General features: G+C 33.0%; 3 protein-coding genes and 1 pseudogene across 4 annotated transcripts; all 4 read left to right on the top strand.

Annotated features, from left to right (window-relative positions):
* Positions 1–4,960: 4,960 nt before the first annotated feature.
* On the top strand, positions 4,961–7,197 carry LOC120218494 (EEF1A lysine methyltransferase 4-like). 2 transcript variants are annotated; one of them, XM_039215405.1, is made up of 9 exons: positions 4,962–5,219; positions 5,301–5,414; positions 5,502–5,570; positions 5,655–5,674; positions 5,761–5,813; positions 5,909–5,939; positions 6,066–6,144; positions 6,773–6,912; positions 6,995–7,197. In XM_039215405.1, the coding sequence occupies exons 1-9, from the start codon at positions 5,036–5,038 to the stop codon at positions 7,013–7,015; spliced, it is 711 nt and encodes a 236-aa protein (XP_039071336.1). In that variant the 5' UTR covers positions 4,962–5,035; the 3' UTR covers positions 7,016–7,197. The 2 variants fall into 2 exon arrangements, with proteins under 2 accessions (XP_039071337.1, XP_039071336.1); XM_039215406.1 differs by lacking the exon at positions 5,301–5,414 and having other exon boundaries at positions 4,961–5,219.
* A 648-nt stretch (positions 7,198–7,845) lies between these two features.
* On the top strand, positions 7,846–8,602 carry LOC120218495. Its single transcript, XM_039215408.1, has 2 exons — positions 7,846–8,136; positions 8,276–8,602. The coding sequence occupies exons 1-2, from the start codon at positions 7,998–8,000 to the stop codon at positions 8,506–8,508; spliced, it is 372 nt and encodes a 123-aa protein (XP_039071339.1). The 5' UTR covers positions 7,846–7,997; the 3' UTR covers positions 8,509–8,602.
* Positions 8,586–11,788, top strand: LOC120218391 (the record flags this gene model as incomplete). Its single annotated transcript, XM_039215337.1, has 7 exons — positions 8,586–8,669; positions 8,757–8,972; positions 9,251–9,421; positions 9,855–10,530; positions 10,611–10,810; positions 10,949–11,078; positions 11,533–11,788. Coding segments are annotated over 7 exons (1,635 nt in total), but the record flags the coding sequence as incomplete, so codon positions are not given.
* Positions 11,789–12,931: 1,143 nt separating this feature from the next.
* Positions 12,932–16,174, top strand: LOC120218493 (annotated as a pseudogene).
* The last annotated feature ends 4,723 nt before the right edge of the window (positions 16,175–20,897 follow it).

Genomic DNA, 20,897 nt, shown 5'->3' with positions numbered 1-20,897 from the left:
TGATAATCTTATCCAACCATAAAAATAACAATCAAACATTAAAAACATGCTAAAAGATAGAAGATGTATCTGAATTACTAAAAAACAAAAGATATCGTATAAAAAATAAATGAAAAGAAAAAACATTGACGAGATTAATATCATTATCAATCAATTAAATATGAAAAAAAATGATAAACGGTGTTTAAAATTTAAGATTATATGCTATAAGTTGATTCAATATTATTTAATTTTAAAAGCAAAAAAAAAATATTAAGTATTTAATTATTATTTTCCTATAACCAATAGGGAATGATTTTCTTAATAATGGATGAAAATTATTTTTATATAGATAGAAAATAAAAAATTATTAAGACAAACTCAATATTATATTATTTAAGTGTAGGTTTTAAACATAGGATATCTGACTATTTTTTATTTTTTATTTTTACACATATTACTTCTTTAACCTACTACTTCAATGTCTAGCATTTACGACCTCAATTAGTGTTTATATATATATATATATTACTTTATAAATTAATATGATTGTCTGGTCAATCAAGTTTAATTCGATTAATTTATTGTTGGTATAGTATATTAGAGAATATAAAATTAAATATGACAGGACACAACAAAATATTTATTTATAACTTTTATTATTTTAAAAAAATAATTTTTGATACTTACTTGAATCAAAATCAAAATTATAAGTATTTATAATATATTTGAGAAATAAATGAATAAAAACTACAAATTAAAATAATAATTAAATAAAAACAAAAACAAAGTGATTTAAAAAAATAAAAAGTGGTTTCTTTCTTTTAATATATAAAAAAAATTTAAAGTAATTTTTAATTGAATAATTAAGCACATTGTTTGACGTGACCAACGCGTTTTTTAACTTGGGAGTATGGGATTCCCGGTCCAATCATAGTTGTAAATTTCAATTCCCAGCCTGTCCCTTTGCCTTGAGGTATATTTCCTTTTTAATATTGGGTGCATTCTGGATGAGTAAAATTAAATTTGATTATAAAAATTGATTTTATTTTACTTGATTTGAATCAAATTAATTTTGATTCATAATTTTATAAACTTTATTCAATTTAAAAAATTAAATTTAAGTTGAGTTATAAAATATAATTTGAATAATTCGAAATTTATACGTTTGAAAAATATTTGAATAAATGGATATGTCATGGTGGGTTGGTGAGATAGTGACACCGCTTCAAGTTCTCAAGCAATCTAGTCAAATTCTGATACCTACATTTTAAAGAGCTTTTCTACCACCAAATCACTTGCATTTTCAACCTTTACATGCAACCTTAATTTATTTTTTTCATCATAAGAGAAGTCAAATAATAAATTGATATGATGGGATGGGATGGGATATTAAATTATTTAAGTAAAATTAAAAGTTTTAATCTTGATGTTATTAATAAAGTAAATTATATATAAAAGATTATCCTATAATAAATTGTTGGAATATCTGATTTAGATTAATTGATTAATTATTATTAATTAAAAAAAACTAACGCTTAAAAACCTTGAATCTTAATTCAATTTTTTTATTACGAGAGAAATATAATAATAAATTAACCTTTAATCAATAATAAGTTGATAGGAGGAGATGAGATAATAGATCGTCTAAACAGGATTATAAGTTTGAATCATGTCGTTATAAATAGAGTAAATTATATTTGAAAGTTTATCCATAAAGAATCACTATAATATACGATTTAGATTAATCGATCAATAGATTAAATATCATTGATTAAAAAAAACGCTTACAACATATCATCCACCACTTACTTTATTCCATGATACTCGATTAGTGATGAACATTAATTGGATTAGGCCAATTTTTTGGCGCACCAAAACTCAATCCAAGTATAATATCTCTACATGTCACTTGATTCAATCCATATTTAAAAAAGCTCTACCCAGCCTGATTTTTTTTGGTTGGGGGGACACGTATAGGGGGTTTTTTTTCGAAAAATTATCGGTGATCGATATATTTATTGATCTAACACCGGTCATATTATATTTTTTGATATAACATCCTTAACAGTAAAACGCACCACCTGTACCGCATTATATGTTGATTTGACGTCACGTGGGGTAAGTCGCACCCTGAAACGCGCTTTATGCTGACATGGATACACATGAATAAAACGCGGGGTAAGTGTGTAATTACACCTAAGGCGCGGGGCAGGGGCCGCGCCTTCCCTGTGAATCTGACAAGTGTCAGGAAGGCGCGCCCCTTGCGGCGCGCCTTAGGTGTAATTACACAACTACACCGACTTCAATACCCTCAAACTTTCCTATAAATATATCTATTTCAACCATCATCATTGTTTAAAAGTTCGAACGCTATATAAGTTAATAACAATAATGATGTTGGAAATCTGTACTGCAACGACGACATTCTTCTACTACTTCCAACATGAATCTTCCTCGAAATCTTCGTTATCAGCTCCTCAAGATTTATGTTTATCTTCAATGATATTTTAACACGCTCATTTGATACGAACACAACGCCGGTTTCATCTTCTCGAATCTCATCATCATAATAAACAATAGCTGAAAGTCGCGTCATTCTTTGAGTTTAAAAGTGCGGCAATATTATATCTGCAAAAAAAAAACAACTGAAACAATGCTAATTAAATAAATAATATATGAACGAAAATATAACAGAATAACATTTTTACACATAAACGTAAATAATTTAAATAATATAAATTTATATTATTACTTGTACCGCAAAACTATTTCGACGTATATTCCCGCTTTCTAATTTTACAAACACATAAATTAATTTACAACAATTAGTATAATATTTTTTCAAATAATCATAATAAACAATAAATATAAAAAAAATTATCACAAAATTACCTTATAACGAAAAATCGAACAAACTTCTGAATAAAATATGAGAAAATTGTCAGAATTATTGACTCGTTGACAGAATTGTTGTATTAATTTATAAGTTGAGATGAGAGATGTGAGGAACTTAATCGGGGAGAAGAGTATTTATAGTCGGGAAAAGTTACAAGGCGCGGTACCTATACCGCGCCTTATATAATTATATCAGTTAAAGGTATGGCGCGACCCCTGCCCCGCGCTATACACGTACGTGGCGTAAGGCACGCCCCAGGGGTCGCGCTTTACACACGTGTATTCATGTCAGCATAAGGCTCGTTTCAGGGGACGCGCTTTACCCCACGTGACGCCAAATCAACATATAACGCGGTGCAGGGGGCGCGCTTTATTGCAAAGGTGTTAGATCGAGAAATATAGTCTGACCGGTATTAGACCAATAAATATATCAGTCACCGATGATTTTTTTTTAAAGCAAGTTAAATCTAATGATGTTTTTCTATTATATATTTGGTTATGTTTTGTAAATATGTTTAGTTATATAATTAATTTATCTTTAATTTGGATTTTTGAATTGATTTTTTTATATCATCGTGTTGATGGGAACTCAAAATCGTGAATATAGATCACAATTGAGTTGTTATAAAATAAGTTTGTCAACGTGTTATTATTAATATATGTATTTTTATATTATTATTGATTTATTTATTATCAATGATAACATTTACTTATATCTATCATTTTTACGAGCGGTTTAATTAAAGTTTTAACATGTTATTTTCTTATTTTATTTTTATGGATTAGGTTGTAAGTTCTCATGATTGTAGCAAAAATAATAAGCTAACATGATTAATTTATTATAATTCTCAATAAATTTTTTATATTTATTCTTTATATAATAAAATTAAGGGTAATTTACAGCTATGACCTCTTAAATATGCAGTAATTTTAATTTGATCATTGACCTTTTAATTTTGTCAACAAGCCACTAACTGATAAAAAATATGATAGTTACAAAAATTAGTATAATTGTATATTTGGTCTATATTATTTATACATTGACCATAATTTTAATTTAATATAATAAATCTAAAAAGTAAGACCAAATTAATAAAATATGTAAATAACATAAATCTAATATATAATTATATTAAAACTTTTAACTACTAAGTTATTTTCTCGTCAAATGTTAATTGCTAATGATATTGAAAGATGGTTAAACATTAACGACATATGGTATTAAACTATCAATAATTAAATTAGAATAATCTCATAATTAAATAATCACTTTTATAATTTACCTACTATTAGTCTACCCTTACTAGGGTAAACTATATGGAAGACCACCAAATTATAGTTCGAAGTCAATGTGACCACCGAACTATTTTTTGTCTCAATCAGACCACCAAACTATTTAATTAATTCAATCAAACAACCGGCCACTAATTTTTAACAGAGTTGGTGACGTGTCCATTAATAAAATTGGCATAATTATATATTTGGTTCTTAATATTTACATATTCTATCAATTTAGTCACTATTTTAATTCAATTAAATAAATGTAACTATCCAATTAGAACATGACATGTGTCAATACATGATTGGAAGGTTTTATGTATGAATTTTAAATTTATTTACACTATATTGACACGTGTCATGTTCTAATTGGATAATTAAGTTTATTTAATTGAATTAAAATAGTGACTAAATTGATAGAATATGTAAATATTAAGGACCAAATATATAATTATGCCAATTTTATTAACGGACAAGTCACCTCTCTGTTAAAAATTAACAGCCAGTGGTTTGATTGAATCAATTAAATAGTTTGGTGGTCTGATTGAGATAAAAAATAGTTCAATGGTCACATTGACTTTGGACCATAGTTTGGTGGTCTCCCGTGTAGTTTATCCTTACTATTATTAGTCCAAAATAAAAAAAAAAACCGGTGGTTTTCCTTTTGTTAAGACAAGTCCACGTGTTGGGGTAGTTGTTCTTGATGTTGACGACGATGAATCATTAAACATGGCCCAATAGCAACAAAGGCTCCACGGTGTTCCTGCGACAAACCTGATCGTTTTCACCTCATTTTTGCAATTAACTCTCTGTAACCCAAATCTCAATACAAAAAAAGCATTAACTCGGAACAAAACTCAGATTTTCACCGGAGACAACGATGACCACGGGTACACCACCGTCGTCTCAAGCATACGGTGAGCCGTGGTATTGGGACAATCGCTACGCCCATGAATCAGCTCCCTTTGATTGGTACCAAAAGTACCCCGCCTTAGCTCCCCTTATTCGCATTTATGTCCCCCACCGCCATCAGCGTGTTCTCGTCGTCGGCTGCGGCAACTCAGGTACCCACAAACCCGAAATCAACCCATACCATCGGATATATCGCTGTCATGTAATAAATCCCCGCATTTTTGTTTTTGCAGCGTTTAGTGAAGAGATGGTGAACGATGGGTACGAGGTTGTTGTCAATGTCGATATCTCCTCTGTTGTCATCGAAGCTATGCAGGCCAAGTACTCCAACTGGCAGCAGCTAAAATGTATCAATGGTTTCAGTTATTCCAAAATTTTCTTCCAGTTTATATGTTTTTGACGTGTTATTGTTTATGCTCTAATGATTTCTGCAGATATTAAATTGGATGTACGAGATATGAGTCCTTTTCAATCTGGTTCCTTTGATGCTGTTATCGATAAAGGTGTTGATTTGTTTTAATGTGTGTTGATTCGATGATTGTTGGTCTTTAATTACTGATTTTCATTTGAAATTGGTTGGTTTCCAGGGACTCTTGATTCTATCTTGGTGAGTACTATCAGTTGTTGCTCATCCGTGTTTGTCGAGATCCAATTTTGAGTATGATAAGCTGATGGGAATGTTTTGTGTTGCAGTGTGGAAACAATTCCAGGCAGAATGCGGCTCAAATGCTCGATGAAGTCTGGAGGTATATGATCATACTTGTCTTCATTAGAATTTTTCCTTTTATGGGTATTCTTGATCCGTTCACCATATATTGAAGCAGTTGAATACAAACTATAGGGTCCTCAAGGAAAAAGGAGTGTACATTCTGGTAACGTTACTCACCTTTTATTCCGTTCTCATAGAGATTATCCGTTCTCGCAGTCTACGTGTCTCTCTGTGTGTATGTGCAGTTGATCATTTTCTGCTTCCCTAACTGTTCTTGCAAGTGCTGCAGGTTACATATGGAGCTCCGGTATATCGTCTCGGCTTGCTGAAAGAATCGTGCACATGGAGCATAAAACTGCATGTGATAGGTTGATTGGATTCCTCATTATGGTCGTTATGTTGTTGTTCTCGCTTTGGTTTGATTTTGAACACTTTGCATGTGTTCCGTAATCCTAGTGATAGCTGAATGATCAATCTTGAGTAGAATTTATAATGCTTTCTAACAATCAGTTATATGCTATAGAGGATGTAAAGAAATTTACTTTTGATACATATAAGACGGCCAGCATTCCGTTTCTTGATGTTAGGTGATGGTGTCCCATCCCATAATATTGACCGCTCTCGATACCTCGAATTGTAAATCTGAAGTGCAGATTGCTGAGTTATCACGACAAATAGAGCTTGTTTAAACATACTGCATATTACCTATGAAATGAATATTGTTAAAGAAAAAACAGCCTCGAGTTGTGGAAGACTAGAGACGGAAGCTAGGTTTGGAACGACAAATATTTCGAAGTTTTCTTACCTTACAGCTGAAAAGCCGGAGACAACAAATGTCAATCAACTTAACCGCAGCATAAATCACTCCGGATTTAGAACAGGATCCGTTAGATTAATTAGATCCTTGAAGCCTATAAAATGAGTTTCATCCTCCATAAATATATGGTATAGCCTGGCATGTATGATGTTCTTTTAATCTAGTTCTTCATCGTGCAGCGAAATTTGGACCCGAAGGAAGTTCTGAACAACCAGCGAGGGAATTGACAGACCCAATCCCGTTGGATGAGAGTGGAAGCTCGGTGGAAGATGTACTCGGAAAGAACCCCGACGTCCATTACATCTATGTTTGTACCAAGGTGAGAAAATCTTCTACTCAAACAACTCCAGTGGCTAAAACTTGGAACCGGCTTGGTTGACGAGTCTTGCTTTTAAAAGCAGCTACCCAAGGCAAAGCAATGAAGTGGACAGCGACGAGAATGACGAGGACGAGGTTGAACCGTTTGTGCAATTCTTTTTCGCTGTACCTGATTGTTGCAGGCTTTAGTTTCTGTGGTGTTCTGTTTCATGATACCCTGAGCTTATTCAAATTTAATCTGCCCATAACCTGTCTAAGAGCATATGTAATAACTGAACCACTTAAGGTACACGTTTTGCTTTATCCATCTGGAGATTATTTTGAAATCCTTAATTTTTTTTCTCGGACAGATGCAGTTTTATAATACGTTATAACACTCCTTATGATCTTACAACACTCTGATCGGTAGTCGTATTCTCTTTCATTATTCATCAACTCAACAATCGATAAACGGCATAATTCGGTTAATCTGTTTAACTCGATTATCAGATAATTGATATGCGAAGAAAACGACTCATTATTATCACATACCATAGTCGTCACACGATATTAAAGACATATAATATATATTCCCTCTATCAATGGAGATTGTACCCTCTTTCTACTATTTATTTTTTGACAAAAAGATATTATTTGAGGGTTATCTCCGATTATTGTTATTTATTAGTTATTTTTCGATCATATTAAAAGAGATAAATCGATATTAATAACTGTTTTTAAATATTTTCGACAATTTTCCACTCACATTAAAACATGAATTGCCCATTTTTATTATAAACTTCTGTCTGATTAGTTATACATCAACAATGTGTCTATTGAGATTATGAAAAGGATCATATGGATTATATTTATAATTTATACATAATACAAGGATTGATGGTGAAATTGCACATTTTTATTTTCATAAGAGCAAGGGCAACGAGAGCCTGTGAATCAAAAGCATCTTTACTGGCACTGCTTACCCTTATTTACACCAAAACTAAACTTTTCCCGCCTTCTTCTTTCCCGCACCTCTCTACCAACATTTTAGGGTTTTGAAAACCAAAAAATAGAGGGAAAAAAAAGGAAAAAAAAATCGAAGTTGCCATGGACCTGACTCAGATTGCTCAGCTGCTCGACCAAACGCTCAGCCCCGATGGAAACGTTGTCCGTGCATCAACCGACGCTCTCGATGGCCTCTCTTCGCTACCTCAATTCCCTTTCGCTCTCCTCTCCATCGCCGCCGTAAACTAAATCCGCTTTTCTTCTTCTGTTTCCATTCAGTGTTCCTTTGGTTTCATTCCGAATTATCTCACTCTCGACGAGATTTCATTTTTTATGCATCAGTTCACAGTGCTTGTAATTATTTTTAATGATTTTTATAGGAGGTCAAAGTCAAGGTCAAAGAGTCGCTGCTTCAACTTATCTTAAAAACTTCGCGAGGCGAAACATTGAGGTCTGTGATGGATCGTCTTCAAAAGTCAGCAAGGAATTCAAGGCCCAACTGATGCGAACTTTGCTTCAAGCCGAAGCGCAAGTTCTAAAAGTTCTAGTGGAAGCGGTATCGAGTTTCTGCAATTTTTATACTATTATGATGATATTACTATTTAATGTTTAAATTAATTATAATAACATATGAATACCGATGTCTCCCTCTTGGCAGTTTCGAATAGTTGTCGTCTCAGAGTTTGTTAAGCAGAATTCTTGGCTGATAAAGAGGATACTTCTTGTTACCCTGTGCGAGTAGCTGCTGCAGGAGCAATTGCTGGGCTCCTTGAAGTAGGGTCCCCTAAACAATCCTTAGTTTTACAAGGCATTCCCATTTTGGTGTTAATGTCTCACCTATCTTTTGTTTGTTCTTTTCAGAATGAGTATCTTCCACCTGAGTGGTTACCTCTTCTTCAAGTTGTAATTAGTAGCATTGGTAATGAAGATGAAGAAAACATCATTCTGTTTCAGCTTCTCAATTCTATTGTAGAGGCTGGAAACGAGAACACAGCAATTCATATTCCTCATATTATTTCATCATTGGTTGATGTGATCTCAAAGTCCATACATCCTATCCTGGAGCCATGGCCTCATGTAAGTATGAATTCCTGTACATTTCACTCTTTTTGTTCTCCTTAAAAAAATTTAATTTCTGTAAGTTTGGTGTTTGCTAGCATGATCACAAAAAAGCAGCATGTCATGTCAAACATGGGTTTCTGTCAGGAAGCTAAATTCCAAAATTGTTTGCTTTATTTCTGGAGCGTTGCATACATTACCTCTGACAGATTATGGTTGAAAATGGACTCTAATGTAAATTGTTATTGAGCGTTCCTGATTTGGATTATTAGTGAAAAGCATTACATTTAATATAGGTGGTTGTACGGGGCTTTGAAGCATTAGCAGTGATGGCTCAATCTTGGGAAAACTTCATGGACGAAGAGGTTGAACAGAATGACTCAAGTGAAAAGAAGGCATCTGGTCAGGCTGCCATTGGTAGAGCTTTATCAGCTCTCTTGCAACAGGCTTGGCTCACGGCACCACTGGTTAGTTTTCTTCTCCTTGTAATATGAGCTTTTAACAATTCTTTGGTACTTGAGCAGTTAAGCATACCGTACATATTAATGGGCAAGAGAATTACCATTTTTGACTGCTGATGGTAAAATTTGTATACAAGCATATAAAATTTCAGAATTATATTAGAACATAAAAGATCTTGATATATGATGTCTTTAAGCTCCTTGTTTTACTTATTTTTTTATATATTCAAATTAATATCTAGGCTATGTTCCTGGTGCAAACTTGGCATTGAATTAATTGTTTTTTGTTCATCTGCTTTGTAATTGACATTATTTGTTGCTCCACTTCGTGCTTTTTATTCGTCAGATGATAATACACTGCTATCAGAAGTTACCTGATTAACTTCTTAATTTTTTTTATGGCATATTTACTTTTTCCTTAATTTATTGCAATGATCAGGAAGCCGAGGCATCACCCCCTCCATCATGTGTAGATCATTCATCAACATTGCTTCGATCCATTATACTCTCTGTTACCGGACGCAATGTAATCAAAGAGCTTAAACTATCAGAATTACTACTAGTTTGGGCCGACTTGATTTCAGATTGGCATGCATGGGAAGAATCAGAAGATATGTCTGTCTTTGATTGCATCAAGGAAGTAGTTAATTTGCACAGTAAATATGGAGTGGAGAATTTCATTGTTAGACAGACCCCGCCTGCTCCTGCTCCACCTCTGCCGCAGAGATCCATTATTGAAGCAATAAGTGCATTTGTCAGTGAGGTCATTTTACAATACCCGTCTGCAACGTGGAGAGCTTGCTCCTGTGTTCACATACTATTACATGTCCCAACTTATTCAGGTGAAACAGAAGGTGTGCGGCTATCATTGGCAGCTGTCTTCTGTCGGGCAGCATTTTCTTGTTTCAAAGGAGTAAGAAGCAAGCCTTCTTCGTCATGGAAGCCTCACTTGCTTGCTATTGCATCATGCTATTTATGTCATCCTGAAGCAGTGGAGGCAGTACTGGAGAAGGAGGGCGATGGAGGCTTTGTGGCCTGGGCGTCTGCACTGGCTTTTGCTTGCACTCATTCTTCTGAAGTCGGCCTGTCTGCAAAGTCAGAGATAAAGTTGACGGGTAAGTATCTATTTTGCTGCTCAGTGTCCTTCCCCCCGGTAAAATAACCGACAGAAACTCTCATGGTTTTTTGTTCGCAGTGATGACACTGGTAAAGATGATTGAAAGGTTGTTGGGAGTAGGCAATCCAAGTGGTGACTTATTGAGAGATTGCTTTACTTCGCTGATTGAGACATCTATACAACTGAAAGAGCTGGATGAAGAAATGGAAGATGAGGAAAATGGTGAAGAATATGATAATAACGAGGAGGACAATGACGAAATCGAAATTGATGATGAGGTCCAACTCTTGAGATTCGCCGATCTTTTTTAGAACATTCAGTTGCAAATTTTTTCCTTTTTTTTTTTTAGGAATTCAGCATTGTCCACTGGTACTCTGGTAGATAACATGTTCTGTTTTTTTTGGGTGGGGGGACAGGAATCTGAGAGTGAACTTGAAGAAACTGAAGAACAGTTTCTGGAAAGGTATGCGCAAGCAGCTTCGGCCTTGGAGGATGGTATCGTTGAAGAAGGGGATGCAGAAGATCAAGAACTTGAGATCGAATTAGGTAAGCTTTCGATGACTGTTATTCTATATAAATGATTACTTTTAGATTTGTCAACTCTAACCTGAATTTGAAATCCGACCCAGTAATAATTTGAACTCATCCAAACATGAACCCGAAATGATTTAAACTTGAACCGACTGAAAATCGAAATGATCTGAACTCGTAATGACTCAACTCGAAAAACCCAAACCTCAAACCAAAATGACTCAAACTTGAAACAGCTCAAGCCTGAAACTGACCCAAATCAAAATGATCCATTTTTTTTTAAAAAATCCAAATTGATCTAATGTATATTGATCTTGCCCTAAACCACTCGGTGTGGTCAATCGGCGGGTCGAATCACATACATTTTGGTAACCATTGCCGTTAGAAAATCAATTTGCTATATGTATTTGCTTTTATAAAACAAATCATATGATGCGCTGAATGCTGACTGATGAATGGATGACAACAGGTAATTTGGAAGAAGTAGACGAAGAGAAAATGGTGGTATCACTGATAGGAAGATACCACCAGGTTCTTATCAAAAGACAAGCTTTATCTTCTCAGCTTGTGTCAAGTTTCACTAATGCGTACCCCGATTGTAGTCCCTTCTCCCACCAATACATGTAGCTTTCTTTTACTTTATATCACATGATATATGGGGTGTGGTTTTGTATTTTTTTAATCATTAATTTTGTTATTTTGGGCGTTCAAAAGTTTGATTTGTGTTATTTGGATTTGAGAGGAAATTAATTGGCTTGCGGGTGTGGAATATATTCAAATTGCTGTTGTGGTTTTCTTTCTATAAGATTTATATATCTCTAATAAAATTAAATTAAGAGACAATGTTCTATTACATAATGTAAATTTTTTTAGTTTTATATAGTTTTAGAGTCGTTGAATAAATAAAAATGAACAGTTGAGATTAACATTAGAAAATGAGAAGATATTCATTGAATAAAAAATATAAAAAGTCAATTTTAACTATTTGTTTTAACACAAAAAAATATAAATATTACTTTTATATAGATTTAGAACTGTCGAATATATAAAATGATCGATTTTCAATTAGAGAGGAAAAAAATAGATCTAATGATGATTGAATCGAATCATCTCTCAGCACTATCAATAGCAAGTAATAGATTGCTATTAGTGAGATGGAAAGGTGTACTGTAGCTCTCATGCCAATGATGGTGATAGTTAAGAATAATTATTATCTAAAAGTTCGGGAAATTAGAATAAGCAAAATTATTACATAAAAATCTAATAAATGTTATTAAAAATGTAAAATTATGAACCTACATATTTTATTTTTAAAATTGAATATTCTTATAATGTAATTACTTACGTCTCTGATAATTTTTTTGTTTTAATTATGGTTTTAAATTTTTATTAAAATTTGAGATTTAAGTTTTTATAAAAAAATTCATTATGAGCGATTTTTCTAATCCAGTTTGGATTATTCACAAATATCAAAATTTGAACCATTGATATTATTTAAAGAATTTAGTGTATCATCTTATCAAATTAACTAATTGTTGGTACAAATGTAACCACTTTAATTATAATAGTTAATAATATTATAAATATGAATCTATTAATAACATTATAAACAAAATTATTATATTATATTAAACTAATTATTGTAGATCACATATTCAGCTTTAACATAGTAGCGATGCTATAATTATAATTAGACATTTTATTTATTTCCCTCTTTCTCTTACATAATATATCTTTCTGACCCACAAGTTGTAGGCCAATTGACTTCGAGAAAACCGCTCGACCAATATCAAACTAATAAATCTGTCTTTAGAGTATAAACTGTTCGACAATTTGTCTCAAAGAAACTCGGTCTATCTACCTGACTTTGGTCATCTTCTCTACTATTTCTAGCATCTTATTTCTGAATTCACTGGAGCTGCAAAACATGATTAAGGAATTGAAAGAAGCTCTCCATTTTGCCGTGTCCGTCAGTTTTTGGAGAATGGCCGTGTTCTGGACAATCTCGCTATTGGTTTCATACTTCCAGTTACTCACCAAGAGAGTGTTTTCTCGCCAAGCTCAATCCTACCCACGATGTCATCCTCCAATCTCTGAGTCTCTAACCCCTCTTTGCGTCATTACCGGCGTAAGTCTTCTTTGTTTTCACCGTATTTTCTCACTTGCCTGGATAATTTATAGCTTGAAGTGCTGTGTTTTTTTTTGCTTTCATTTTTGTTTTGTTTCTTCATTGATGCAGGCTACATCAGGACTGGGAGCTGCTGCTGCATTCGCTCTTTCACTGGAAGGTTTCTATGTAGTTCTCGGTACTCTGCTCTGCCCTGCCCACTACTTATTTCATTTACTTTCAATTTACCTTCGTTTGGGTGCATTTAGTTCATTCTGGTTTTGCTTATTGTCATTAGCGGTAGCTGCGAGTATGCGATCGACTCAGAGTAAAAAATATTCAAGTTAGTGGAGTTGACTCTTGTCTTATTTTATAATTCAAATTTACTTGAAAAGTTTTCGAATCGAGTTGTTTGATTTATAAAATTTGAGTCGAGTTGTTCGAGTTTTTGTTTAAATTTAATTGCAAATATTTATAATAACATGGTACTAATTGATTTCAGTTTAAACCTTTCTATAACTATATACAATATACATATATATTTCTTTTATATGTGTTATACATATATAATGCAATCTAATAATTACTAAAAATTTGAGTTTTTCAAATTATTCAAGTCCTATTTTATAACTCAAACTTTATTTGAAATTAATTCAAGTCGAGTAGAAAAATTCAGGTTTTTTTAGTAGAGTCGGGTTTTGGTCACCCCTAATTGCAAGTGAACTATCTTGTGTCTTTAAAATGACAAATTATGTCAATAGTCCGTTTTTAATAAAATTTGAGATTTAGTGTTTGTATCTGTACTTTTTTTAGATTTTGAAGTTTTAATCGTTGACACCGATAGTCTATGGTTGTTAAAATTTGTCATCAATACACCCATGCAAACGTGACAACTTCATAGGACAATAAGCATTATAGTCAAAATACTAATGATGTCAATGCTTGGATTAGTATTTTTAAATCGAAAATGTAAGAAGGCTTAACTTCAAACTTTGCCGAAGTACAAAAACTCAGTGGTTACATGGATGATTGTTATCTCTAAAGGTCTCGGGTTCGAGCACATCGTCTACAGGGTGTTTGAGCGTTCATTGTCAAATGGTTGAGTGTTTCGAACAAAAACCCAGACTAATAAAAGAAACGGCATATTTTGAGTTTTTAGAAGCGAACATCTCGCTTTGACATTATTTTTACGTTTGTTTCTGCAGTTGGACGATCATCATATTTGTTATCAAAGGTATATGATACATATGCAATAAGTCTCTTATTGCATGTGGCCTCATGTGATAATGCTCTTTTATCATTTCTTTCTTCCTTTTTAACTTCTTATTGTTTATAGACTATGACAGAAATAAAAACGAGAATAAGGATGCCCATGTCAAAGCTTTTGTGGTCGACCTGTCGTCATGCCAATCTATTTCGGAATTCAGAAGCTCACTTCAGCAGTGGCTTTCAGATTGCAAAATGCATTCGTCTGTGCAGCTCTTGATTAATAATGCCGGGATATTGGCAGCAGCATCGCGAATCACGCCTGAAGGCTATGATCAGTAATTTACTAATCTATCTTTGATTGTGCATATTGGTTCAAACTTCTTTACCAGCTGGAAAATGTGTGATCTGTATCTCCCAAATTCCTCAGAAGCTCCAATATGCTACATTTTCTTCATGTAAAATTTAACTTGAGCTAAAATCACTCGGCACTTCCTAGTACATCAATTCGCCGTTGCTTACGATAACCCTTTTCCATCCTTTAATTCCTTATAATTTCACTCATGTTTCTCAGGATGATGGGTACAAATTACGTAGGAGCATTCTCTCTGACCAAAGTACTACTACCTCTTCTGAAAAGAAGCCCTGTTCCTTCTCGGATAGTAAATGTCACATCCTTTACGCATCGAAGTGGTGAGTATCATTCTAGCTTTTATGAAATATTCTTCTGGAAACCATCGTGTTTCAAAACAGGGGAATGAAAAACCCACAAATAACTTCATTAGTGCACTTTGCTTCAGTTTTTGATGTGCAGGTTGACAAGGAATCTGTTTCAGGGACACGTTTCTTGAGATCGGAACAATATCCGTTCGCTCGTATCTATGAGTATTCAAAACGTAATTCATTTATCTTGGATGGTTATTGTGATTACCTTTCATGTCCATTCTATAATTGATGCATGATTTTGTTTGAACAGTATTCCTGATTCTCTTCTCATATGAGCTCCACCAGCAACTCGGCTTAACAGATCAACCTAGTCATGTCTCTGTAAAGTATATGTTTACACGATTTTTGTTATTCTCTCAAAGAAAACGAGAAACATTTGAAAGTTTGAACTATCATTTCTCTTTTGATGGATTTCATGACAATTCAGTTACATAACATCTTTACTATGTTTTATCTAGATTACCATTCCTATTAGTGCATCTATGCTTCAGTTTATGGTATGTAATATGGTTTGTTTTGTTTTTGAAGTACTGCTGATCCTGGATTTGTAAAAACCAACATCATGAGGGAATTCCCTTCATGTCTTTCGAATTTGGCGTTTCGAGTTTTGAGACCTTTGGGCCTTTTGCAATCACCCGAGGATGGAGTTAGCTCTATTCTTGATGCAGCCCTTGCCCATCCTGTAAGTCAAATTTGAGATATATGATCATAGTTTTTCTTTCTTAAGTCTTACCATCAACTAGTCATAGACGATGAAGTTTGAACTTAGTTTGAGTATTGTCCGATGTAAACACAGCATCATATCTTGAGAGAAAATAATACATCTCTGGTGCTTTAGTGAACCTATTGATTTTTGACTGTTGATTTCAGGAAGTATCTGGAATATACTTTTTTGGTGGAGAAGGTAGATATGTTGATTCCTCTGGACTTTCACACAATGCCAAACTTGCAAAAGAACTTTGGAATATATCTTATAATCTGTTTATGGAAGCAAGCCTTGCTTCCAAAGAAACATCGAGTTCTGTGTCGGATAATTTGTCGTAAAAGAAGGATATGAAGAAAATGAGACAGACATGTGAAGGTGGTTTCTAGAAAAAAAGAAAAAGGTTCCCCCTCGTCTACCTTGACTGATATTTGAATCAGAAATAGCATAATATGTAAATTAGCCCATGCATATTAGGGGATTGATCAGTTTGATACCTAAAGAATTTTTTCCGGTCAATTTGGTATCTTTACTTCCATTCCTTCATGCATGTTATCCTATTTTTTCTGTTAAGAAAAAGATTGCTGTGGCAATAAACAACTAATAGGAAAAATTACATATCTGTGGCTCATTGGCATGGCACCTGTTGCTTTAAGCTTACATTCTAATGCATTTACTTCTTCTGATATTCACCTGACTTGCCTCTTTTCTGCATTCTGAATTTCAAATAAAGAATAAACTTGCAGCTGTTTGCGGAACTCTGAAAATTAAGCAGTGGAAAGAGGCTTTGTTAAATTATTCGCAATTTGCAATTTAGCCGGAACATGGTTGGCTTATATCTTGGCATCGAGCACCTTTTCCCGAATGAAATGCAAGTCCAAGTCGACATGTTTCGTCTTGGCGTGGAGTACAGGGTTTGCGGCCGTTGCAATTGCAATTGTATTGTCGCTCCATAGCTTTGGAATAGATGACACTTGTATGCCAAGAACAACAGGGATTGTAACCATGTGAGTCCCAAAGAAGTAGCATCCGCCAAGCTACTACGGTATTCACAGCCTCCGTTGTAGAACGAGATGCTACTCACTGCTTCTTAGAACTCCAGGATATTAAAGTAGAGCCAAGGAACATACAATACCCGGAAATAGAGCGACGGTCGTCTAGTTCACTATTCTGGATCCTCATCAGAAAAGGAGTAGAGTAGCAACTGATGAGATGGAGTGAATAGAAGACCATAATCCATAGTTCCTTTTAGACAACCCAATGAGTACATGACAATTCAAGTGAAGGGTTTCATTCATGGGTCACTTTAGTGATCCGATGTAATATTCAGAATTCGATCCGATTTTTAAATCAAACGAAAGATGTTACAATAATAACAGAAGACTTGCACTTCATTCAAATCATGCATCCAACATGATATCAAAAGGCTTTTATTTCTTTAGACCAAGTAATATATTGTCAATGAGATGTCATATTTTTAATTAATTTTCAAATATAATCCTTATAAAAAAAATCGTCTACAAAATTGCTCCTAGTTTGGACTTTGGATTATAAACTTTTCACCTTTGTTGATCATATTTTCAAGTCGAATTTTCATTCGTTTATTCTTATAAACTTTAAACTTATAATTTTGACAAAATAACTTCATAGATCACTTATAGTTTCGATTTTGACAAATTAATTTTCATTATAAGATATTTTAAACGTCTCATTTTAAAAAATACTACGGAATTTACACACCTCTTGTGACGGATTTCAAATAAAATATGTATTATCATTGTTGAGAATAAGACATACAATTACAGAAAAATTACAGCAACCAGTAAAATTGCATCAAATATTAATCTGATCCTCTCCATAATCACCATAACCAAAATTGAGGTTTTTAGCCTGCTTGAACCCTCATTCAAAACTGCTTCCCTAAACCCATAAGAAAGCATCCACAACCAAAAGAAAAGAGAGAGAAAAAAAAAAGGAAGAAAAAAAGCATTTAGACCTATCTCGGTTCATAAAGTTAGAGGGTCGTTTTAGTTCAATTCGAGGTATCAATCGTCGTGATTATTAAGAACACTAGATGATGATGACATGGTGAACGAGATTGATGGCTATTAAAAGTTTAAATTTTCTTAAAGGAAATGAAATAAAATAAATTTTGTTTTAAAGCAACAGATGACGATAATGATCAATATAATAATAAATTAAAATTTTAATTTTTGTATTATAAAATTTAAAAATAGGATAATCATAATATAAACATTTATTTTTTTAAATATATAAAAATAAATTTATTATTAGATATAAAATTTAATTTTTATATTCATCTTAAATCTTAATTATATTTAATTTTAGTTATTATTAAAAATAAAAATAAAAATAAAATGTGAATAGATAAATTGAATAAATATTACATTACACTTTATATTAATATTCTATTACATTTTTATTATAATTTAATTTTTTTAATTTAATAAATAGTATTTTATTATTATTATTAAAAATTATTTTTAATTTTCCATTAAAATTAAATAATTTAAAAATACATTTTAATGAATATTTTAATATATTTAATATTAATTTTAAACTAAACTTTTCATTATTAATTAAACTATTGAAATTTATCTATAAACAATAGGTCTAATATAAATATAAATGTTTAAACTATATCTCTTTTCCGATTTAGGTTCTTAAATTTTTTTCGGTCAACCCAATACATTATTAATATTATATTTTTAGGTACATCAGTCCTAACGGACGTTAAATTTTGTCGTTAAGTGACACGGTTGCGCTCAGATAATTTTGATAATTTTATTTATTTTTTTAAATAAAAATTATCATATTTACAAAAATTCCTAATTTCTCTATTTAAAAAAATATAAATCCCTGAAAATCTCTAAAATCAACCTTAAAATTTCTAACATTAACTTTACCATCGCCATTGTTGACCACGGATGTCGCTGCCTCTGCCACCCTTGACACCTCCTTTGTTGATCATCATCGCCCTTAACGTCGCGAGCATCGTCAGCAGGGCCGACCCAATACATGTGCCAGATGGGCCTTAGCCCAGGGCATCATGTTTGAGGGGGGCATGAAATAAAATGTCTTAATTTGTTGGCTGTTGAAGTGAAACTATTTCCAATGGACCTTTCCTCGAAACATTTCTCCCCTTTTATTTTACACCTTAGTATGGTTATTATTTTCGTAAGCTTATGGAGCTTGTTCTTTTCTTCAGAACTTTAGGGCATTTGAATCTTCTCCTATGTTTAGTAGATATAAATTTAATTTTACCTGTTGACTGAAAGTCATCCAAGATAATGTTGGAAGTCATGAATTGGAGATGATTTTGCTTTCCTCCTACAAGTTGCTGACTATTGGTTTCTTTTCCTTTCCTTGTGCCCCTTATGGCTTATATTGATTATCATCTTGATGTGTTGATAATGGCAGATCTGCACAACCGGGATCAAGTTCTCTTGAAAAGTGTGTTGTTGATCAATTTAGAAGTTAAAGATAATCATGAGGAAGCAGCCCTTGGAGCCCGTCTTGCTTTAGATATTTGTGAACAGGTACATGCCAACTATTTGTATGTTACCGATATTCTGTTGACTTTAATATTTCATTAGTAGGCTTTAAACATTTTATACTTTCCTTTTTCATGTGATTTCCATGCATAGATCGAAGCTGTTGAGTCATGGGAGGATTCAGTTGACGGTATTATGATTTCTTTCGATAACAAGAACCGTAGGAAGCTGATGTATAGCATCTGTTTCTACTTAAGGTAACCCTTACACTTGAATAATTAGTGCCTTCTCTCCTGACTGTTAATTTGACACTTGCTAAGATTTTGTTGCCGTTAACCCGTTCCTCCTCGGGAATCCCACCATTTTATTTTTACTCTTTTTGTGTAGGATTAGTTTGTGAGGATGATAATGAAAGAATCGGGATCACGATTTATAAACATGGGGTTCATACCGTGTTCAATAGAGAACGAGGCATGTAATCAAAAGAGACCTCATCGGCAAGCCGACTTCAAGCAAGCAAGATGAGCCGTTATTACATTGAATGCAAATTCCCTCTTCATGAATGGTGCTAAATCGTTTCACTTTTTTATAGATATTTTACGAAGTCTTGTTTATCGTAAAATAAGAGAGTTTTTTCTTAAAAAAATGCATGAAAGGCATATTTTATGTGATATTTGTAGTATTGTAAGTTTTGGTTTGTATTAATATTAATATTGTTTGACTATTATTTCTATTACATGTTTGTTTTAAAAAAATTATTTATGTTTTGTCTATTACACGGTACAAGTATAGGGGCATAAAATTATTATCTCGTCCAGGACATTAAAACTCATTGGACCGGCCCTGGTAGTCAGGTCACCTGGGTATCATGATTTTGTCGTTTGAGATCCGAACTTCGTTGTTTTCTTCATCGGTTGTTCGTCGAGTTTATGAGTTCTGGGTTCTCATGTTTGACTTTTCGTCGGGTGAAAATCCGATCGACAGCAACGATGACAAACGAAAGTGACAGACATAAAATATAAATTAGAATAAAGATTTTCAAAGTTTTTAATTTTTTTTTGATGAGAGAGACTTTAGAATTTTGCCTAAATTAAAAAATTATAATTTTAACACTTATTTTTATATTAAGTTTAAATAATATATTAATATAAAAAAATTAATTAAAAAGTTCCTTTTAAGAATTCTCGACCCACTTTAATCTCTCTTCACACATCGCCCGCCGTCAAACAAGCCTCGTCTTTCTCTTCCTCCTATTTTATCCCCTCTACCCAAACCCCTCTCTTCCCTTCTGTTTCCGACGCACCAGGAAATTAAATTAGGTAAGTTTTGAAACCCTAAACTTTAACTTGAAAGCCTACGTACTTTATGACTCAATGCATTTATCTTGTTTCTTTTTTCAGGGCCTTGATTGATTGATATATTACGAGTAGTCTGAATTAATATTGTAAGATATCCTTTTCATATGATATGGTTTATTTATATCTGTATTTTTCAGATTACTTAAAGCAGTTAAGTATTGCTACTTTTAGGGTTTTCTCTCTCAATGGTTTATGCAATATTGTCTTATTTTCTGTAAT

Source organism: Hibiscus syriacus, unplaced genomic scaffold, assembly GCF_006381635.1.
Source record: "Hibiscus syriacus cultivar Baekdansim isolate YM2019G1 unplaced genomic scaffold, ASM638163v2 tig00110198_pilon, whole genome shotgun sequence".
Taxonomy (NCBI): Eukaryota; Viridiplantae; Streptophyta; class Magnoliopsida; order Malvales; family Malvaceae; genus Hibiscus; species Hibiscus syriacus.
Note: the sequence above shows the minus strand (reverse complement) of the source record. Positions and strands in the feature narration are given on the sequence as shown.

Excerpts from the sequence above, each read along its gene's own strand:
- LOC120218494 (XM_039215405.1), top strand. The coding sequence starts at position 5,036 with ATGACCACGGGTACACCACCGTCGTCTCAAGCATACGGTGAGCCGTGG. Across the intron at positions 5,220-5,300 it reads CGTCGGCTGCGGCAACTCAG|CGTTTAGTGAAGAGATGGTG; the intron begins GTACCCACAAAC and ends TTGTTTTTGCAG. Across the intron at positions 5,675-5,760 it reads GGACTCTTGATTCTATCTTG|TGTGGAAACAATTCCAGGCA; the intron begins GTGAGTACTATC and ends TTTGTGTTGCAG.
- LOC120218495 (XM_039215408.1), top strand. The coding sequence starts at position 7,998 with ATGGACCTGACTCAGATTGCTCAGCTGCTCGACCAAACGCTCAGCCCC. Across the intron at positions 8,137-8,275 it reads TCTCCTCTCCATCGCCGCCG|GAGGTCAAAGTCAAGGTCAA; the intron begins TAAACTAAATCC and ends TGATTTTTATAG.